The sequence below is a fragment of the Myxine glutinosa genome, chromosome 9, assembly GCF_964187855.1.
Source record: "Myxine glutinosa chromosome 9, kmMyxGlut1.1, whole genome shotgun sequence".
NCBI classification, from domain to species: domain Eukaryota; kingdom Metazoa; phylum Chordata; class Myxini; order Myxiniformes; family Myxinidae; genus Myxine; species Myxine glutinosa.
In genome coordinates, this window is record NC_136269.1 from 130,004,949 (window position 1) to 130,025,615 (window position 20,667).

Consider the following 20,667-nt stretch of genomic DNA (forward strand, 5'->3'; position numbering starts at 1 on the left):
TCATTGTGTGTGTGTGTGGTCATTGTGTGTGGGGGGGGGGGTCATTGTGTGTGGGGGGTCATAGTGTGTGGGGTGTCATAGTGTGTGGGGTGTCATAGTGTGTGGGGTGTCATAGTGTGTGGGGTGTCATTGTGTGTGGGGTGTCATTGTGTGTGGGGTGTCATTGTGTGTGGGGTGTCATTGTGTGTGTGGGGGGGGGCATTGTGTGTGTGGGGGGTCATTGCGTTTGTGGGGGGTCATTGCGTTTGTGGGGGGTCATTGCGTGTGTGTGGGGTCATTGCGTGTGTGGGGGGGCATTGTGTGTGTGGGGGGTCATTGTGTGTGTGGAGGGGCATTGTGTGTGTGTGGGGTCATTGTGTGTGTGTGTGGGGGGTCATTGTGTGTGTGTGTGTGGGGGGGTCATTTTGTGTGTGTGTGGGGGGGGGGGTCATTTTGTGTGTGTGGGGGGGTCATTTTGTGTGTGTGTGGGGTCATTGTGTGTGTGTGGGGTCATTGTGTGTGTGTGGGGTCATTGTGTGTGTGTGTGTGTGGGGTCATTGTGTGTGTGTGGGGTCATTGTGTGTGTGTGTGTGTGTGGGGGGTCATTGTGTGTGTGTGTGTGTGTGGGGTCATTGTGTGTGTGTGTGTGTGGGGTCATTGTGTGTGTGGGGGGTCATTGTGTGTGTGTGTGTGTGTGTGTGTGGTCATTGTGTGTGGGTTCATTTGTGTGTGTGTGGTCACGTGTGTGTGTGTGCGTGTGTGTGGTCACGTGTGCGTGTGTGTGGTCATGTGTGTGTGGTCACGTGTGTGTGTGTGTGGGGGGGGGGGATCATTGTGTGTGTGTGGGGTCATTGTGTGTGTGTGGGGTCATTGTGTGTGTGTGGGGTCATTGTGTGTGTGTGGGGTCATTGTGTGTGTGTGGGGTCATTGTGTGTGGGTGGGGTCATTGTGTGTGTGTGGGGTCATTGTGTGTGCGTGGGGTCATTGTGTGTGTGTGGGGTCATTGTGTGTGTGTGGGGTCATCGTGTGTGTGTGTGGGGTCATTGTGTGTGTGTGTGGGGTCATTGTGTGTGTGTGTGGGGTCATTGTGTGTGTGTGTGGGGTCATTGTGTGTGTGTGTGGGGTCATTGTGTGTGTGTGTGGGGTCATTGTGTGTGTGTGTGGGGTCATTGTGTGTGTGTGTGGGGTCATTGTGTGTGTGTGTGGGGTCATTGTGTGTGTGTGGGGGGGTCATTGTGTGTGTGGGGGGTCATTGTGTGTGTGTGGGGTCATTGTGTGTGTGTGGGGTCATTGTGTGTGTGTGGGGTCATTGTGTGTGTGTGGGGTCATTGTGTGTGTGTGTGGGGTCATTGTGTGTGTGTGTGGGGTCATTGTGTGTGTGTGTGGGGTCATTGTGTGTGTGTGTGGGGTCATTGTGTGTGTGTGTGGGGTCATTGTGTGTGTGTGGGGTCATTGTGTGTGTGTGGGGTCATTGTGTGTGTGTGGGGTCATTGTGTGTGTGTGGGGTCATTGTGTGTGTGTGGGGTCATTGTGTGTGTGTGGGGTCATTGTGTGTGTGTGGGGTCATTGTGTGTGTGTGTGGGGTCATTGTGTGTGTGTGGGGTCATTGTGTGTGTGTGTGGGGTCATTGTGTGTGTGTGTGGGGTCATTGTGTGTGTGTGTGGGGTCATTGTGTGTGTGTGTGGGGTCATTGTGTGTGTGTGTGGGGTCATTGTGTGTGTGTGTGGGGTCATTGTGTGTGTGTGTGGGGTCATTGTGTGTGTGTGTGGGGTCATTGTGTGTGTGTGTGGGGGGGGGTCATTGTGTGTGTGTGTGGGGTCATTGTGTGTGTGTGTGGGGTCATTGTGTGTGTGTGTGGGGTCATTGTGTGTGTGTGTGGGGTCATTGTGTGTGTGTGTGGGGTCATTGTGTGTGTGTGTGGGGTCATTGTGTGTGTGTGTGTGGGGTCATTGTGTGTGTGTGTGGGGTCATTGTGTGTGTGTGTGGGGTCATTGTGTGTGTGGGGGGGGGTCATTGTGTGTGTGTGGGGTCATTGTGTGTGTGTGTGGGGTCATTGTGTGTGTGTGTGGGGTCATTGTGTGTGTGCGTGGGGTCATTGTGTGTGTGCGTGGGGTCATTGTGTGTGTGCGTGGGGTCATTGTGTGTGTGTGTGTGGGGTCATTGTGTGTGTGTGTGGGGTCATTGTGTGTGTGTGGGGGGTCATTGTGTGTGTGTGTGGGGTCATTGTGTGTGTGTGTGGGGTCATTGTGTGTGTGTGGGGTCATTGTGTGTGTGTGTGGGGTCATTGTGTGTGTGTGTGGGGGGTCATTGTGTGTGTGTGTGTGGGGTCATTGTGTGTGTGTGTGTGTGGGGTCATTGTGTGTGTGTGTGTGGGGTCATTGTGTGTGTGTGTGTGGGGTCATTGTGTGTGTGTGTGTGTGTGGTCATTGTGTGTGTGTGTGTGTGTGGTCATTGTGTGTGTGTGTGTGGGGTCATTGTGTGTGTGTGGGTGTGGGGTCATTGTGTGTGTGTGGGGTCATTGTGTGTGTGTGTGTGTGGGGTCATTGTGTGTGTGTGTGTGTGGGGTCATTGTGTGTGTGTGTGTGTGGGGTCATTGTGTGTGTGTGTGTGTGTGGTCATTGTGTGTGTGTGTGGGATCATTGTGTGTGTGTGTGGGATCATTGTGTGTGTGGGATCATTGTGTGTGTGGTCATTGTGTGTGTGGTCATTGTGTGTGTGTGTGTGTGTGTGTGTGTGGGGTCATTGTGTGTGTGTGTGTGGGGTCATTGTGCGTGTGTGTGTGTGTGGGGGGTCATTGTGTGTGTATGTGTGTGTGGGGTCATTGTGTGTGTGTGTGTGGGGTCATTGTGTGTGTGTGTGTGGGGTCATTGTGTGTGTGGGGTCATTGTGTGTGAGTGTGGGGTTATTGTGTGTGTGTGTGTGGGGTCATTGTGTGTGTGTGTGTGGGGGGTCATTGTGTGTGTGTGTGTGTGTGTGTGGTCATTGTGTGTGTGTGGGGGTCATTGTGTGTGGGGGGGGGTCATTGTGTGTGTGGGGGGGTCATTGTGTGTGTGTGTGGGGTGTGGGGGTCATTGTGTGTGTGTGTGGGGTGTGGGGGTCATTTTGTGTGTGTGGGGGGGGTGGGGGTCATTTTGTGTCTGTGTGTGGGGGGTCATTGTGTGTGTGTGTGGGGGGTCATTGTGTGTGTGTGGTGGGTCATTGTGTGTGTGTGGTGGGTCATTGTGTGTGTGTGGTGGGTCATTGTGTGTGTGTGGTGGGTCATTGTGTGTGTGTGGTCGGTCACAAAGCCGAATGCCTCAACTCTGTGTTTGCCTCAAAATCTTGTGTCCCAAACCCATCTCTCTCTGTTCCCACTTTACTCAGTCGTACCAAACTGCTCCTGGACTCTGTGACCTTCTCTCCTGACAAGGTGGAGGAGTTTTTGTCAAACCTCGACTCTGATTCTGCAACTGGACCAGACGGCATCAGCCCACGGGTCCTAAAATCCTGCTCTTCCGCTCTTTCACTCCCTCTCTCTGTTCTTTTCACCCTCTCTTTTGCTCAAGGTCATCTGCCAGCATCCTAGAAATCAGCAAACATTACCGCTTTACACAAAAAAGGTGCAAAAACAGATCCCAGCAACTACAGACCAATCAGCCTTCTCCCAATTATCAGCAAAGTCATGGAATCCATCATTGCTTCAGATATGAAATCTTTCCTCTTCTCCAATGGCTTGATCTCTGATCATCAATTTGGATTCAGACCAGGTCATTCTACTTTGGACATGCTGCTTCTGCTGTCTCAACAATGGATGGAGGTCCTCAATGCCAAACAGGAAATCAGAGCCGTCTCCCTTGACATATCACGTGCCTTCGATACGGCCTGGCACCGAGCTCTGCTCACCAAACTCTCCTCCTATGGTATCCATGGAAATCTCCATGCATGGCTTGCAGACTTCCTCTCTGGTCGTAGACAACGTGTGGCCCTGAATGGATTTCTCTCATCTCCCCTTCCTGTTCAGGCTGGAGTTCCCCAAGGCAGTGTTCTGGGCCCTGTGCTTTTTCTGGTCTTTATCAATGATCTCTCCGACTCTCTGGAAAATCCTCTATCTCTTTGCTGATGACTCCACTCTCTGCCGCTCCATTCCTCTTCCCTCAGATCGGCAGTCTGCAGCCTCCTCACTCTCTGAAGACCTGGATAAAATCACAGACTGGTCAAACAAGTGGAACATGTCTTTCAATCCTGACAAATCTCACACTCTTACTATGTCTCTCCGAAAAGATCGACTGGACAACCCTCCCATCTACTTTCTCAACAATCTTCTCCAAGAAGTTCTGTCGCTCAAGCTTTTGGGTCTCACTGTCTGCCATGATCTTTCTTGGGAAAACCACATTTCCAAGCTGGCCTCCAAAGCCAGTCGCCGACTGGGCATCCTCCGTCGTGCAAAGTCCTTCCTCGGCACACCTGAGCTCCTCACCACATACAAGGCTTTCATCCGCAGCTCAATGGAATACTGTTCTCCCCTATGGGCCGGTGCTCCTGCCTCACACCTAGCTCGGCTTCACGCTGTTGAAACCAAAGCTTTCAGAATCATTGGAATCTCCCGTGGTGAAGCTATCTCCGAGGGCCTTTCACTCACTCACCGCAGACAGGTAGGTGGTCTTTCTGTCTTCTACCGACTCCTCTCCGGCCTTGCTCCTCCAGCTCTCTCTGTGCTTTGTCCCCCAAATATTCCTACAGGTCGCACAAGATCTGCCAGCAACCCTCCGATGGTTAAACTGCCGAAATCTCGGCTCTCTGTTCACCTTCACTCTTTCATTCCTCTTTCTCCCGCCTCTGGAACAAACTCCCACACTCCCTTCAATCCCACTCCTCCCTCCAGGTCTTTAAAACAGCTCTTCACCACCATCTCTTATCTTTCCCCATCCATAACCTTGATTTTTTTCTACCCCGCTAATTTCACCCCAAATCCACTTTTTTGAAATACCAACTTCTTTCCTGGAAGTCCTTGGTGTTCTTGTGTTTTATACTTCTCCCAGCCCCCCCCCCCACCCCCATTCCCACACCTCCTCCCCCCAAGCCCTCTCCCTCCCACACATCTCCCGATGTCCCTGCTCTCAAATGTTGTGTTTGTGTGCTTCCCCTTCTCTCCCCATCTTGTCTACCGCTCCCTCTTTATATATATTTTGTTTGTCTGTTTGATTTGTTTGTGAAATAAATGTTAGCTCTTTCACGAGCCTCGAATCTGTATACAATTTTTTTTTTTATTGTGTGTGTGTGTGGGGGGTCATTGTGTGTGTGCGGGGGGGGGGTCATTGTGTGTGGGGGGGGTCATTGTGTGTGTGTGGGGGGGGGTCATTGTGTGTGTGTGGGGGGGGGTCATTGTGTGTGTGTGTGGGGGGTCATTGTGTGTGTGTGTGTGGTGAGGGGGTCATTGTGTGTGTGTGTGTGTGGTGAGGGGGTCATTGTGTGTGTGTGTGTGTGGGGGGGGTCATTTGTGTGTGTGTGGGGTCATTTGTGTGTGTGGGGGGTCATTGTGTGTGTGTGTGTGGGGTCATTGTGTGTGTGTGTGGGGTCATTGTGTGTGTGTGTGGGGTCATTGTGTGTGTGTGTGGGGTCATTGTGTGTGTGTGGGGGGTCATTGTGTGTGTGTGTGGAGTCATTGTGTGTGTGTGTGGGGTCATTGTGTGTGTGTGTGGGGGTCATTGTGTGTGTGGGGGGGGGGGGGCGGCAGTGTGTGTGTGTGTGTGTGTGTGTGTGTGTGTGTGTGTGTGTGTGTGTGTGTGTGTGTGTGTGTGTGTGTGTGTGTGTGTGGTGTCATTGTGTGTGTGTGTGGGGGGGGGGGGGTCATTGTGTGTGTGTGTGTGTGTGTGGTCATTGTGTGTGTGGGGGGGGGGGGGTCATGTGTATTGTGTGTGTGTGTGGGGTCATTGTGTGTTTGTGTGTGGGGTCATTGTGTGTTTGTGTGTGGGGTCATTGTGTGTTTGTGTGTGGGGTCATTGTGTGTTTGTGTGTGGGGTCATTGTGTGTTTGTGTGTGGGGTCATTGTGTGTTTGTGTGTGGGGTCATTGTGTGTGTGTGTGTGTGTGTGTGTGTGTGTGTGTGTGTGTGTGTGTGTGTGTGTGTGTGTGTGTGTGTGTGGTCACGTGTTGTACAATGGTACAATTTGGTACAATGCATTGATTGATCTCGCGAGATCACGGCGAGGTCACGTCTTTTCGAAGCTGCTCCATGCGCTCACGCTTTCGAAGCTAAGTGATATTTCTCAATTGTGTTTTTGTCGTGACTGTATCTATCTTTCGGTGTATGTACCTATAGCGTATCTTTTGGAAAATTTTCGGTGCTAATTTTTCGTACATGTATACACAATCGTCGGTTAATGGTATCGAGTATTCTGCGGCCTAGTACTCGTAGGCTTAGACTACCGTACCGTCTCCGACCTTGTGGTTTGTTTTTCTCTCAGCGATTCGTCGAATGCGCTGAAATTATTTTCGTTCTCTGTTTTCTCTGTTTCGTACCAGTCGTTCACCCCGTACCTCCTTGTTTAATATCTGTACTCACAAAAAACCCCCCCCCCCCCCCCCCCCAAAAAAAATATTTCCTTCCCAGGTCTTATTCGTTTATTTGTTGTTCTTTTTGTTCGTTCGTTCTTCGTTCGCGATCATGCGGTTAGAAATGTATAATCTCTCCCCTGAACAACTATTTTCTCTCATATATTATAACACCCTTTTCTTCTTTTCCTACAAAAGGATGCTTTCGTCTTGCTTACCAAATCTATTCATTCCAAAAAATATATATAATACCATCTCTTACAGTTCCTCCTTTCTACATTCCCTAAACTATCCAGAACTCCATCCCTCCTCCAGTGTCCTCAAACGTATTTTTGACTCGAAGGTCTCAAACTCATTTTGCAAAAAATGTTCGTTTCCCATGAATCGTACACTTTTCAAAATCCAATCTCACCCCTCCCCTCCAAATCCTCCCCATCACCCATCCCTTTCAAATCTCCCCCCTTGCCCCTTCTCTCCCCTCCCTCCTAAACTCCCCCCACACCCCTCCCCTCCGAGACTCTCCCTCGCTCCTCCCCTCCTAGACTCCCCTCTCACCCCTCCTCCTCAAAGCATCCTCCCTGCTTCTTCCTCCTTCCAACTTTCACCTTCATCTCCCCAAACCTTCTGCCTTGCTCTTCCCCCTCCTCAAATAACACCTCACTGTGCCTCACCCAATCTCCATCAAACCTTTTGTCCGCCCCATTCTTCCCTTTCTCCAAGCTATTCTGAAATCTCTGACACACCTTCAACAGCTCTCCCTACCTCTTCCTCCTCTTCCACATCTTACCCTACCCCTCCCCCCCCCTGTTCTGGACCCGATGCTCCCCCTTCCTCTTCATTAACGGTATGGACCTCAAACATCCGGGGCCTTCGCTCAAACTTGACTGACCTCTCCATACAGGTTGCTTCTGACAAACCAGATGTGATCTGCTTAACATAAACTTTCCTCCTTCATGATGTCTCTGATGCCTTGGTATCTCTCCCAGGTTACTCCCTCCTCCGGTATGATAGACCTGAGCCTCGTCCTGGAGGTGGGGTTGCTATCTTTATAAAAAACTCTCTTCCTCACTCGCCCTCCACTGCCCTCTCTCCACCTCACCCCCAGGAATACCTTTGGCTACGGCTTCCCCTTCGCTCCCACCTTTTGTTCATATGTGTGTTGTACCGTCCACCAATCAGCGATGACTCCATCTACATCTCACTGTCTGATAATATGGACCAACTTCTATCTACCCATCCCAACTCTCTCTTCCTCATATGTGGTGATTTCAATTGTCACCATGCCAGTTGGCTGGGTGTGGGTACCTCTCTCACCAGCCATGGCTCTTCAGCAAAGGACTTCTGCGACTCACTGGGACTGACACAATCTGTCAATTTCCCGACCCGGATCTCAGTCAACGGAGCATCTTCTCTTCTGGATTTGGTTATGACAAACTTCCCTGAAAATGTCTGCTGCTCTTCTTCTGCTCCAATCGGCTCATCTGATCATGTGCTTGTCAAAGTGGACATCTCTCTGACCATTCTCAGAGAGCCTCCTCAGCGTCGACGAGTCTGGCATTTCACTCAGGCCAACTGGCACGGTCTTCAAGCAGCCATCAATCATCTGGACTGGTCTCCCATCTCTACCGCCTCTGACATCAACTCATCCTGGGAATTCTTTCAAAGTAAATTGCTCTCTCTCATGCACAGATTTATACCATCTCGTCTTCAGTTGTCATACCCTTCCTCCCGTCCATGGTACACGGAATCTTGTGGTGAGGCTGTTGCCCTGAAACAACTTGCTTTCGTCTCCTGGAAAGCAAATCCAACGGAAGGAAATCTCATTTCCTTTCACAAAGCCCGAAACAAGTGTGTGTCCACCCTCAGGAGAGCCAGGAAACAATATCTCACCATTCTCAAGACCGAACTCTCTTATCTGTCTCCCTCTTCCAAATCCTGGTGGCGTCTGGTCAAATCTGTTTCTGGTGTTTGTTCCCCCTCCATCCCCTCCCTCACCTCAAACGGCTTAACGGCTGACTCCGCACGTGAAAAAGCTGAATGCCTCACCTCTGTGTTTGCCTCTAAATCTTGTGTCCCAAACCCATCCCTCTCTGTACCCACCGTACCCAGTCGTACCCAGCTGCTCCTGGACTCTGTGTCCTTTCCTCCTGACAAGGTGGAAAAGTTTCTGTCAACCCTCGACTCTGATTCTGCAACTGGTCCTGACGGCATCAGCCCACGGGTCCTAAAATCATGTTCTTCTGCTCTTTCACTCCCTCTTTCTGTTCTCTTCACCCTCTCTTTTGCTCAAGGTCATCTGCCATCTGCTTGGAAATCAGCCAACATCACCGCTTTGCACAAAAAAGGTGCAAAAACAGATCCCAGCAACTACAGACCAATCAGCCTTCTCCCAATTATCAGCAAAGTCATGGAATCCATCATTGCTTCAGATATTAAATCTTTCCTCTTCTCCAATGGCTTGATCTCTGATCATCAATTTGGTTTCAGACCTGGTCACTCTACTCTGGACATGCTGCTTCTGCTTTCTCAACAATGGATGGAGGTCCTCAACGCCAAACAGGAAATTAGAGCTGTCTCCCTTGACATTTCACGTGCCTTCGATACGGTCTGGCACCCTGCTCTGCTCTCCAAACTCTCCTCCTTTGGTATCCATGGAAATCTCCACGCATGGCTGGCGGACTTCCTCTCTGGTCGTAGTCAACGTGTGGCCCTGAATGGGTTTCTCTCATCACCTCTTCCTGTTCAGGCTGGAGTTCCCCAAGGTAGTGTTCTGGGCCCTGTGCTTTTTCTGGTCTTCATCAATGATCTCTCTGACTCTCTTGAAAATCCTCTCTATCTCTTTGCTGACGACTCTACTCTCTGTCGCTCCATTCCTCATCCCTCAGATCGGCAGTCTGCAGCCTCCTCACTCTCTGCAGACCTGGACAAAATCACAGACTGGTCAAACAAGTGGAACATGTCTTTCAATCCTGACAAATCTCACACTCTTACAATGTCTCTCCGAAAGGACCGACTGGACAACCCTCCCATCTACTTTCTCAACAATCCTCTCCAAGAAGTTCTGTCGCTCAAGCTTTTGGGTCTCACTATCTGCCATGATCTTTCTTGGGAAAACCACATTTCCAAGCTGGCCTCCAAAGCCAGTCGCCGACTGGGCATCCTCCGTCGTGCGAAGTCCTTCCTTGGCACACCTGAGCTCCTCACCACATACAAGTCTTTCATCCGCAGCTCAATGGAATACTGTTCCCCCCTCTGGGCTGGTACTCCTGCCTCACACCTTGCTCGGCTTCACGCTGTTGAGGCCAAAGCTTTCAGAATCATTGGAATCTCCTGCGATGTAGTCAACGCAGAGGGCCTTTCACTCACTCACCGCAGGCAGGTTGGTGGTCTTTCTGTCTTCTACCGACTCCTCTCCGGCCTTGCTCCCCCAGCTCTCTCTGTGCTCTGTCCCCCCAATATTCGTTCAGGTCGCACAAGATCTGCCTGCAACCCTCTTATGGTTAAACTGCCAAAGTCTAGGCTCTCTGCTCACCTTCACTCTTTCATTCCCCTTTTCTCCCGCCTCTGGAACAAACTCCCCCACTCCCTTCAATCCCACTCCTCCCTCCAGGTCTTTAAAACAGCTGTTCACCACCATCTCTTATCTTCCCCCATCGAAAACCTTGATCTTTTCTACCCCCGGTAATTCACCCCAGAGTCCTTGCAGTGTTCATATGTTTTAATCCTCTCCCACCTCCCCCCAAGTCCTCCCGATGTCCCTGCTCTCAAATGTTGTGTTTGTGTCCTTCCACCTCTTCCCACTCTCTTTTGTGTCCTTCCCCCTCTCTCCCCATCTTGTCTGCCGCTCCCCTTGTTTTTTGTGTTTTGTGTGTCGGTTTGTCTTTTTGTGTGATTAATGTTAGCTCTTTCACGAGCCTCGATCTTGTATACAAAAAAAAGAAAAAAAGAAAAGAAAGGACAGTGAGGTCCCATGGGGTTGTGCTTCCATCTGGATCCGTCCATTTCAGGCGGTTGGTTTGCACAAAAGAGGGGGCGGGGGAGGGGGGGGAGTTGGTTTGCCCTCCCCTCCCCCTTAACACCCCACCGCTCCCCAAAATATTGCTATTTCATTCAAACATTTTCTCAGAAATCGCCAAACGGATCCAGACCAAACTGGCGTTGTGGCATCGTGATCATGCACTTACCTCAAGTTGTGCTCCTCATGGCCATATCTTCCCTGGAAAGTGGGCCACGGGCTCCCTCCCCTAATCCCTCATATTCACCTAAACATATTTTCCTCAAACTACATGACTGATTATGGACCAAATTTGGTATGATACATCAGAATAAGGTGTCATGGGGGATGTGCTCTCCATCTAGATCCTCCCTCTATAAGATGCCCAAAGGGGGGGGGGGGGGGGTAGGGGGAGGATTTCGCCTCCAATTCAGGTAAATTGTTTTAAAATCATCACGGAAACCGTGGGGAAATAACAATCGGTCCCCCACGGGGCTATTGATTAATGGTGCTGGCGATAACTCAACCTACTTTTCTTTAAAGACACCATAGGATCTTTAACACCCACCAACTAAGGCAAGCAGATGGGACCCCTGGCTAACGTCCACACAAGGGATGGGACACTGATGGAATGCGAAGCACTGATTGGACCGTTTACGGTGGGGTCGGGAATCCAACCCAAACTAGACAACTCAAAGGTAAGTGTGCTACCTCTGCATCAAGCTGTTGGTGTGCTGGTAACACATACTGTATACATACACTGTACAGTGGTTTTTTCTTTATTAAATTTTTATTAACTCCGCCACCAAAGGTGGATGGAGGTTGGTTTCACCCCTGTCTGTCCGTTTGTCTGTCTGTCCATTTATGAACAAAATATCTCGAAAAGTTGATGGATTCGGACGAAATTTGGCAGAGATGTAGTGTACAGTATATGACAAGGATGAAATGTTTAGATTTTGGTGAAGATCCGGATTCGGATCCGGCTACTAGAATTTTAAAAGTGATTATTCACCATTGGGAGACAGGGCCAAAAACTATACATAGCAGGATATCTCAAAAAGTTATGGATGGATTTGGACGCAACTTGTTGGACCGGTTGGGTGTCTGACAAGGACAAATAGATTAGAATTTGGTGAAGATCTGAATGTGGATTCGGATTTGAAATTTTTAAAGTGATTCTTCACCATCGGTAGATGGGGCCAAAAACGATACATAGCAGGATATCGCAAAAAAATTATTGATGGATTTGGGCGAAACTTGTTGGACTAGTTGTGTGTGTGACAAGGAAGAATCTATTCAATTTTGGTGAAGATCCGGATCTCGATCCAGCTAGTGGAATTTTTTAAGTGATTCTTCACCATTGAGTGATATTGCCAACCAGGCGGATGTATGCTCTCTACTGAGTGCCGTTCTAGTTTACCTTGCTTTGTACCATGATGGAATCGTATCATAATTTGCAAGGCCGAGTTGTTGTGACTCGTTGACTCGTTATCTATCTATAATTCCAGTAATCTCTGTATGTCTGTATGTCTGTGACCGCTGTTTCTCGACAACCACGGGTCCGATATACTTGAAACTTGCCAGGTATATTGCTGGGGACCCGAGGATGTGCCTTTTCAAGGTTTCATATTAATCGGACAAGTAGTTACCGAGCTATGTCCAAAAAACGATTCAACCAATCAGAGAGCAGCGAGCTATCACGTGTGCCGAACGTGGCGAACAGACTCTGCCTCGGACGGCACATTTGAGAGCGTATTCATTTATTTCACGTTGGCAAACTATGTTGCCGCTATGTTGGCGTTAAACTATGTTTTAAAACTAATTAAAACTAATTTGCGATTCTTTCGCTTTCCTGCGCGTTTGTGCACGCTATGGCGATTTCTTTACCAAACTCCGCAAGCCGTTCGCTTTGGACCAAACCATTTCATGTAAATAGAGGGGGGGGATTGTCACCGTACTCGCAAGCCGTTCGCTTTGGACCAAACCATTTCATGTAAATAGAGGGGGGGGGATTGTCACCGTACTCGCAAGCCGTTCGCTTTGGACCAAACCATTTCATGTAAATAGAGGGGGGGGGATATAATTTTAGATATATATATAGTACGGGCATGCCCTAGTTTCACAAATGCAAACATAGAACGATGATTTGTTTCTTACTGTTTGCCTAATTTTTGCTCAAATGATTAAATGGGTTTTTGCATTTGGAAAAGCTATTGCTGTGCTTTTATTAATTTTTGATCTTTGTATTGAGATTTTTTTGGATAAACAACCTACCCAACTGTTTATTTATTGATAATCCTACCATTGTTGTGCTTCCTTCAGCGTGCATGTTGCATATGGAGCCCGTGAAGTATGAGAGAATAAAGGAATACTGCGTCCGCGTGTTGGAGCAGCAACCACGTAACAGCAAGGCCCTGTACCGTGCTGGCGTTGCTTGTTTCCACTTGGGTGATTGTGATGCGGCGTCGACATTCCTAAGCGGTGCGAAAGAGATCCAACCTGGTGGTAAGCTTGTGTAACGGATGCAAGTTTAATTGGAATCGGTGTGTCACTCTATGTCACACTGAGTCCGCACACAAATAAACTTTAATATTGCGCCCCAAAGTTATCGAATTTAACCATAACATTTTAATTTCTATTTTAGCCATAAGTTGATTTTTGTACATTGTGCATCATGTCTAAGTTTGAGACGGGGAATCCTGTGTTTTACAATTTGTGTAGTCTGTTCACCTTGTGTGTGTGTGTGTGTCATTGTTAAGGACCATACTTTTCTTATCTGTGCTCCTTATAAAATATTGTCTGTGATGGTTATCCTGATAGTTTACATACAAAGAAATTTAACTAGAGAGTTCATGGAACGTCTTACTCCACACATGGTCTTGAGAGAAAAAAGGGCTTGGGTGGGATCTGTGTTCGGCAAATTTGATTGGTCGTGGTGACTTAAAATGCCATAATATTTTGTCCAAGTACTGCTAAATGGAAGTGGTTTGAAAATGTCAAAAATGTGATTTGTTGTAGTGTTTAAGTATATAATTTAATTGAAATAATATAAATATTTTGATGGTTGTAGATTTTTTATATATATATTTTTTACCGCTGTTGATGCACCATCTTTTACACCACCTTATCTACAATGTTACATTAGGTTTTCATGCCAGTTTTTGGTCCTTTTTGACGTCCTTAAAAACTAAGTTTCCTGTTTGGAATGATTTTAAATTTTGTTTCACTGCCAGAGAGGAAACATTATCTCACCCTCTCTGCGCATGCGCACTAGGGACGAGATTCCGTACAATTTGATAAATTCCGAGCCAAAGTACTGCTAAAGTACAGGTTCCTTTTACAATTCATGTTCTGATTTGTGTTAAAAATATAATATTCAATTGAAATTAAGTTTTCACAATCTTAAACTGATGTTTTTAGAAAGATAGGCAGACAGACAAAGTGAACAAATTGCTTATCCCCACTTTTTGGTTTGCATGTGCGTGGGGTAATAACTAGAAACGCCTGCACCCTCCGGGAGTGGCCTGGGGGGATGGTGGGGAAAATATATTTTGTACCACGACTAGTAACTCCTTAACCCTCTGGCCCCTCGTCCCTCCCCCCCCCCCCCTCCCTCCACTCCAGCAGGGGGCAGTAAAACACTGTGCCACGTGCACAGGGGAAAATAAAAAGCATAGGGGCAATACCCCTAGGCGCTCACCTGGTAGAATAAAGCGGTATACAACACAAAATAATTTATTATTATATGATGAGCAAAATAAAGGTATTTTAAACCGTATCATGGAATTTTAAACCAATTTCAATGGTTGCTAGAAGACAGGGCACAATCATACCAACAGAATCATAAGACTAAACAAACAAAAAAATACCTATTTTAGAGGGGCAACCTTTGACACCCGGTAAACCCCCTTAGATCCTGCGTTTTTATATTCCGTCGTCAAACTTCAGTCACAACACAACAAATATAATTTGTGCCATATTTGGTCACGATTCCATCAGCGGTTTCGGAGAAGTTGCAAGTGTGGACGGACTGACGGACTGAGGCGCCATTGTATAAGCTCCCTTGAACTTCGTTCCAGGTGAGCTAAAAAGACTTTGTTTTGGTCGTAGGAAATTAAGTACTGTACAGTATTAACTTTGTAAAAGTAATGGTTTTATTATTTTACGACGTCGGGAACCCTTTTAAATAAAGCATGACAGACACAGATACGCTGTGCCCTTTTTATGATGATATAGATGATTGGACTGGTTAACTTTTATGGTATATGAACCATTACTGATGTGTTTTTCATGATAAATATGGATGTTGGAATTTATTTACCTCAAAGATGGACACTACTAGGACTTTCAGGAAAGAAAACGGAATTTGAAGGAGGTAGATTTGGGGTGGATTAACAGAGGTAGAAACGATCAACGTTTTGGATGGGGGAAGTTACGAGATGGTGGTGGGCAGTTGTTTTGAAGACCTGGAGGGAGGAGTGGGATTGAAGAGAGTGTGGGAGAAAAGAGGAATGAAAGAGTGAAGGTGAGCAGAGACTCTTGATTTTGGCAGTTTCACCAGAAGAGGGTTGCTGACAGATCTTGTGCGTCCTGCAGGAATATTTCGGGGACAGAGCATAGACAGAGCAGGAGGAGATTGGCGGAGAGGAGTCGGTAGAAGATAGAAATCCCACCAACCTGCCTGCAGTGAGAGAGAGAAAGGCCCTCAGAATCAGCTTCATCATGGGAGATACCACGGCAAGAAAGGACTTCGCATGACGGAGGATGCCCAGATGGCGACTGGCTTTGGATGCCAGCTTGGAAATGTGGTTTCCCAGGAATGATCATGGCAGAAAGTGCAACCCAAAAGCTTGAGTGACAGAACTTCTTCGAGAGGATTGTTGAGGAAGTATATGGGAGGGTTTTCCATGCGGTCTTTTCGGAGAGACAAAGTGAGAGTGAGATTTGTCAGGATTGAAAGACATGTTCCACTTGTTTGACCAGTTTGTGATTTTATCCAGGTTTGCAGAGAGTGAAGAGGCTGCTGCCTGCCGATCTGAGGGTTGAGATGTGGCGCGGCAGATGGTGGAGTCATCAGCAAAAAGATAGAGAGGATGATGCCGTCTGGTCCAGTTGCAGAATTGGACTCGAAGTTTGACAGAAACTTCTCCACCTTGTCGGGAGAGAAGGACACAGAGTCCAGGAGCAGCTGGGTACGACTGGGTGGGAACAGAGAGAGATGGGTTTAGGACACAAGATTTTGAGGCAAACACAGTTGTTTCTGTTTCTCAGATACACTGTAATATATCTACATACCCTGATGTTGCTCTCCATCAGAGTATGCTAGTGAAGCCGAGCTATGTAGGGGATGGCACAGAAAAAAATTGTTAGCCCCATCTGCTACATACAAAATTAATGTTGGAGTATCTTTTCTAAAAAGTCGCTCAGGCTACATAGAGAGCCTACCTTGTCTGTTCATCTGATTGGCTCAGCAGGGATCACATTTCAGTACTCCAGACCATGGCAAAAAAAAAGCAAACAAACCAGATCGGTCAAACCCAGGAATTCATCTTGCGTTCATAATAATTGTCTTCAGACGGCATTTTTCGAGCTGCCTCTATCAATGGAAATGATTCTGGTACCATCTGACAGAGTTTTACTTCGTGCAGCATCCTCTGTTATCGTAATTTTAATAACTTGAAAGGATTCCACGAAACATACGGAAAACTACATTCCTTTGTAAAAGAATACGAAGGGATCCCAGGGGTGGGTGGGGCTACGACTGTCAATCGCCCCGATGGACTGCTTGACACATTTGTCTGTGTCGTGCGTAATAATGTGACATCAAATATTATCAGCAGAAATATCATGAACCTTCTTGAGTCACTGCTTCTCAGTAGCAGATTTGCTATGTCGGCGCATGACGTAGGCATCTGGCAACGTATAGAACAGCCTGAACTGGGGATTATCCACTCCAGTTGAATAAATATTTTAACTGACATTTAGTGTTCCTTTCATCTTTGTTTTTGCATACTGCAATTACTGCATCGAGTGAAATGGTCAATGGTCAATGGTCAATTAATAGATATTTTAATATAAAGATCCTAGTTTCCTTATGTCTATGCCCTATGGCAGGGATTATCCTGCAGGATTTTAGCAATGGGAGAAAATCTCCCTGTGTACAAATCAGATTTTTTCCAAACACGATGGGATTGTACAAAATTGTTTTGAGATAACATTTTACTCGCGCTCGTCAAATCATTATTCTCGGGGTATTAATTAAAAATAAATATGGTCAAGAAAACAAAGACTTGTGTGTTTCTTTCTGTATTCAAATAGACTATCTCACTCCCTGTGGCTTTTATTGCGTAAATGATGAACCATGCCACAGATAAGTTTAACACGTAAGTTGCCATGAATTAGCACATTTGATCACATTTAATAATACTGATTGAAAACATCAAAAGTCATGTTGTTTGATCACATGACAATGCCCGCCTCCCTGAAGATAGATTGTTATCATAAGACAAGAAACAATGTTCTTAACCTTAGACAGTAAGTCATCGTCGTCATCGACAACATCGACATCATCATCGACATCATCATCATCATCGACATCATCATCATCATCATCATCGACATCATCATCATCATCATCATCGACATCATCATCGACATCATCATCGACATCATCATCGACATCATCATCGACATCATCATCGACATCATCATCGACATCATCATCGACATCATCATCATCGACATCATCATCATCGACATCATCATCATCGACATCATCATCATCGACATCATCATCATCATCGACATCATCATCATCGACATCATCATCATCATCGACATCATCATCATCGACATCATCATCGACGTCATCATCAACGTCATCATCGACATCATCATCGACATCATCATCGACGACATCATCGACATCATCGACATCATCATCGACCTCATCATCGACATCATCGACATCATCGACCTCATCATCGACATCATCGACATCATCGACATCATCGACCTCATCATCATCATCGACATCATCATCGACGTCATCATCGACGTCATCATCGACATCATCATCGACGTCATCATCGACGTCATCATCGACATCATCATCGACATCATCGACGACATCGATGACATCATCATCGACATCATCATCGACATCATCGACATCATCATCGACATCATCATCGACATCATCATCGACATCATCATCGACATCATCATCGACATCGACATCATCATCATCATCGACGTCATCATCGACGTCATCATCGACGTCATCATCGACATCATCATTGACATCATCATTGACATCATCATCGACATCATCATCGACATCATCATCGACGACATCATCGACATCATCGACATCATCATCGACCTCATCATCGACATCATCGACATCATCGACCTCATCATCGACATCATCGACATCATCGACATCATCGACCTCATCATCATCATCGACATCATCGACATCATCGACATCATCATCATCATCGACATCATCATCGACATTGACCAGCTACCAGATGACGATATATGTCGGGTTATTGAAGTTGTTTTGAAATGATTTGTACCTTGACTTAGACTGTTGACTAACTTCTCCGATCGACACAGTGAACAATACATTTTGTTCTGATCGGCATCATATTTCAGCCAGTCTCCGAATTTAAGGACCCGGCTGTCTTGAAATGTTATTAAAGTTTTGCCGGAAGTAGCTTTCTGCACTATGGCGGCCCTGGCCACTGTCCCGCTTTCGCCCTGCACACGGTCGCTAGCTGGATCATCCTCGTTGTCCTCAGTGTTAGAACTATTGCTGGTACCTATAAAGAATCGTTTCATACTTTGCCCATCAGGCTATGGTTGCGGAGGTCTCTTTTTCGGCGGCATTTTCGGAAAAAGCGTAATCCAGAAACTACTGCAGACAGCGAACACATGATTGCCGAAAAGCCGTCGTTTAATGCCGCAAAACATTGTCACGGCTACCGTAAAGCGTGAAAGCGAAATGAAAATGGCTACGGTCTGTTTACAGTTTAGAATAGCTTCGTCTTTGACAACTTTCAGACCTGACAAAAGCAGTAGTAAGTACACGATTTGAGCCCGTTTCGCCTGAAAACTATACCGTGACAACTGACACGCTCTATGCGATTTTTTTTTTTATCGCTCTGGCCAAAAATGTATGCGATATTTTCCAACTTTATGCGAGAATATCGCGGAATCGCGGCCAAAGTCAATCCTTGCTATGGTGACTGGGGTTGGGGATTTGGGGGTTGGGTGGAGTAGGGGGGCACAAAATAGTGTTTTGCCCCCGGGTCCCAGACACTCTCAATGTGCCACTCGTGAGCACGTCTATAAAGTTTGTACTACAACATTTGTAAATCAGTAGTCGAACAAATATATTGTTACGGTTCTCAACGTTGGCCTTTTCCCCTTACCAAGGGGGGGTTAGCCCCTTGTCTGTTACTGACCGACATGAGTCCTGGAAATCCCAACGCTCCTTCCGGTCGGGAGCAGCCAGGGTAATTGGTCAATGAAAAGTCCCAAGGACCTGAGTGCCACTCCTGACCGTGAAGCCGGGAAGAGACTCCCGCTCGAACCACGGTTTTAGATAGACTAGTTGCCGAGCGGTTTTTAGCAACCCGGAGTTCGAGCCATTTAACAAAGACTAACCCGATTGCGGAGCTTTGGCCGAAATCACACCACAGGAACTCAATGGGGAAATCTCTAAAACGATCGGACGAGCATGAAGATTTAAGAAGGAGGCAAAGGTAGGAAGAACAAATATTTATTATTATTTACACAAGACTAAAAAAAAAAAAAAATTTTTTACACAAGACTAAAGGAAGAAAAGAAGAACGAAGTAATTTACAGGGAATAGAAGGAGACAGAGCAATTCTTACTTATACAGGCTTAACTTATGCCCCAGACAACACAAAGGACAGACGACAGGCAGACTCACACGAATGGGGTATGAAGGCAGGAACGAATGGCTGGAAGGAGAGGAAGGTTCAGGTCCGGGCAGAACGGCAGGCTGGAGGCCAACGGCCGCCGACACCCCCGCAATCTGGTTCACACAGCAAGGTTGCTTGAAAAACAGCACGTCAGGGCTTCACGCTGCTGGGGCTGTTGAAACAGCGTCTCTCCCAGCAGAACCGCAAGCTCACCTCTCCACAGAATCTCTCCACTTCCAAGCACCACCCTCCACGTATATCTTTTAGTACGTGCTCCCTTGCTCATCTCTCTCTTACGCATCTCCTGGTGGGGGCTGATGCAACGGGTTTTATAACCCCGCCCTCGAACCTGCTCGATGTTTCTTTCTCCGCCCTCTCAGGCCAAACCCACTGAGCCTTGATTGGTTGATCGGGGCTGGCTGACTCCTCCTCCTGATGACGAGGGGCGGGCAACGCCCTTCTTCTCCGAGTTGGAGCACATGTGCAATGGAGGGTGAATGCAGTTGGCAATGGAGGCAATGCAGTTGGCAATGGGGCTCTATCTTATTTCATTTGGTGCAGCGCAAGGTCAACTAGTGGAGACACAGCCTTAACTGATACACATAAAGAAATAACTATAGAGAGGTTCTATGGTGGCCTACGTGTGTTCGATGGACTAGCTAAGGTGCACTTATTGTCCCCCGTCGCACAGCGTAGCGGAAGGGGGACTATGGCTTTCCCCTCCGTCCGTGTGTCCGTCCGTGCGTGCGTGTTTGCGTGCGTGTGGGCGTGCGTGCGTGCGTAAGCGAAGGACCGCATTCAAATTTGGTGTGTGGGTGCATCCCACGTCAAAATCCAAGATTGCTGCCGCCATGTATGTCTGAACCTTGTGAGATGAGTATCTTGAAAAATAAGCGAAGTACCAACTTCTAATCTGGTGTGTCGGTGTATCTCGGCATAAGGAAGAACGCTATTGTAAATTGGGTCGCCACGTCAAAATCCAAGATGGCCGCCACCATATATATATGTCTGAACTTTGTGAGTGAAATATCTTGAAAAATAAGCAAAGTACCAACTTCTAATCTGGTGTTTGGGTGTATCTAGGCACAAGGAAGAAGGCTATTGAAAATTGGGTCGCCACGTCAAAATCTAAGATGGCCGCCGCCATGTATGTCTGAACCTTGTGAGCAGAATATCTTGAAAAATAAGTGAAGTACCAACTTCTAAT

General features: G+C 47.2%; 1 protein-coding gene across 1 annotated transcript in view; it reads left to right on the forward strand.

The window, feature by feature from the left end:
- Nucleotides 1–20,667, forward strand: part of TTC9C (tetratricopeptide repeat domain 9C) — a 37,948-nt gene that overhangs the window by 10,668 nt on the left and 6,613 nt on the right. Inside the window, exon 2 of the mRNA XM_078784915.1 lies at nucleotides 12,826–13,008. Within this exon, the coding sequence (XP_078641041.1) occupies nucleotides 12,831–13,008 (178 nt within the window). The 5' untranslated portion in view covers nucleotides 12,826–12,830. The remainder of the gene's footprint in view (nucleotides 1–12,825; nucleotides 13,009–20,667) is intronic.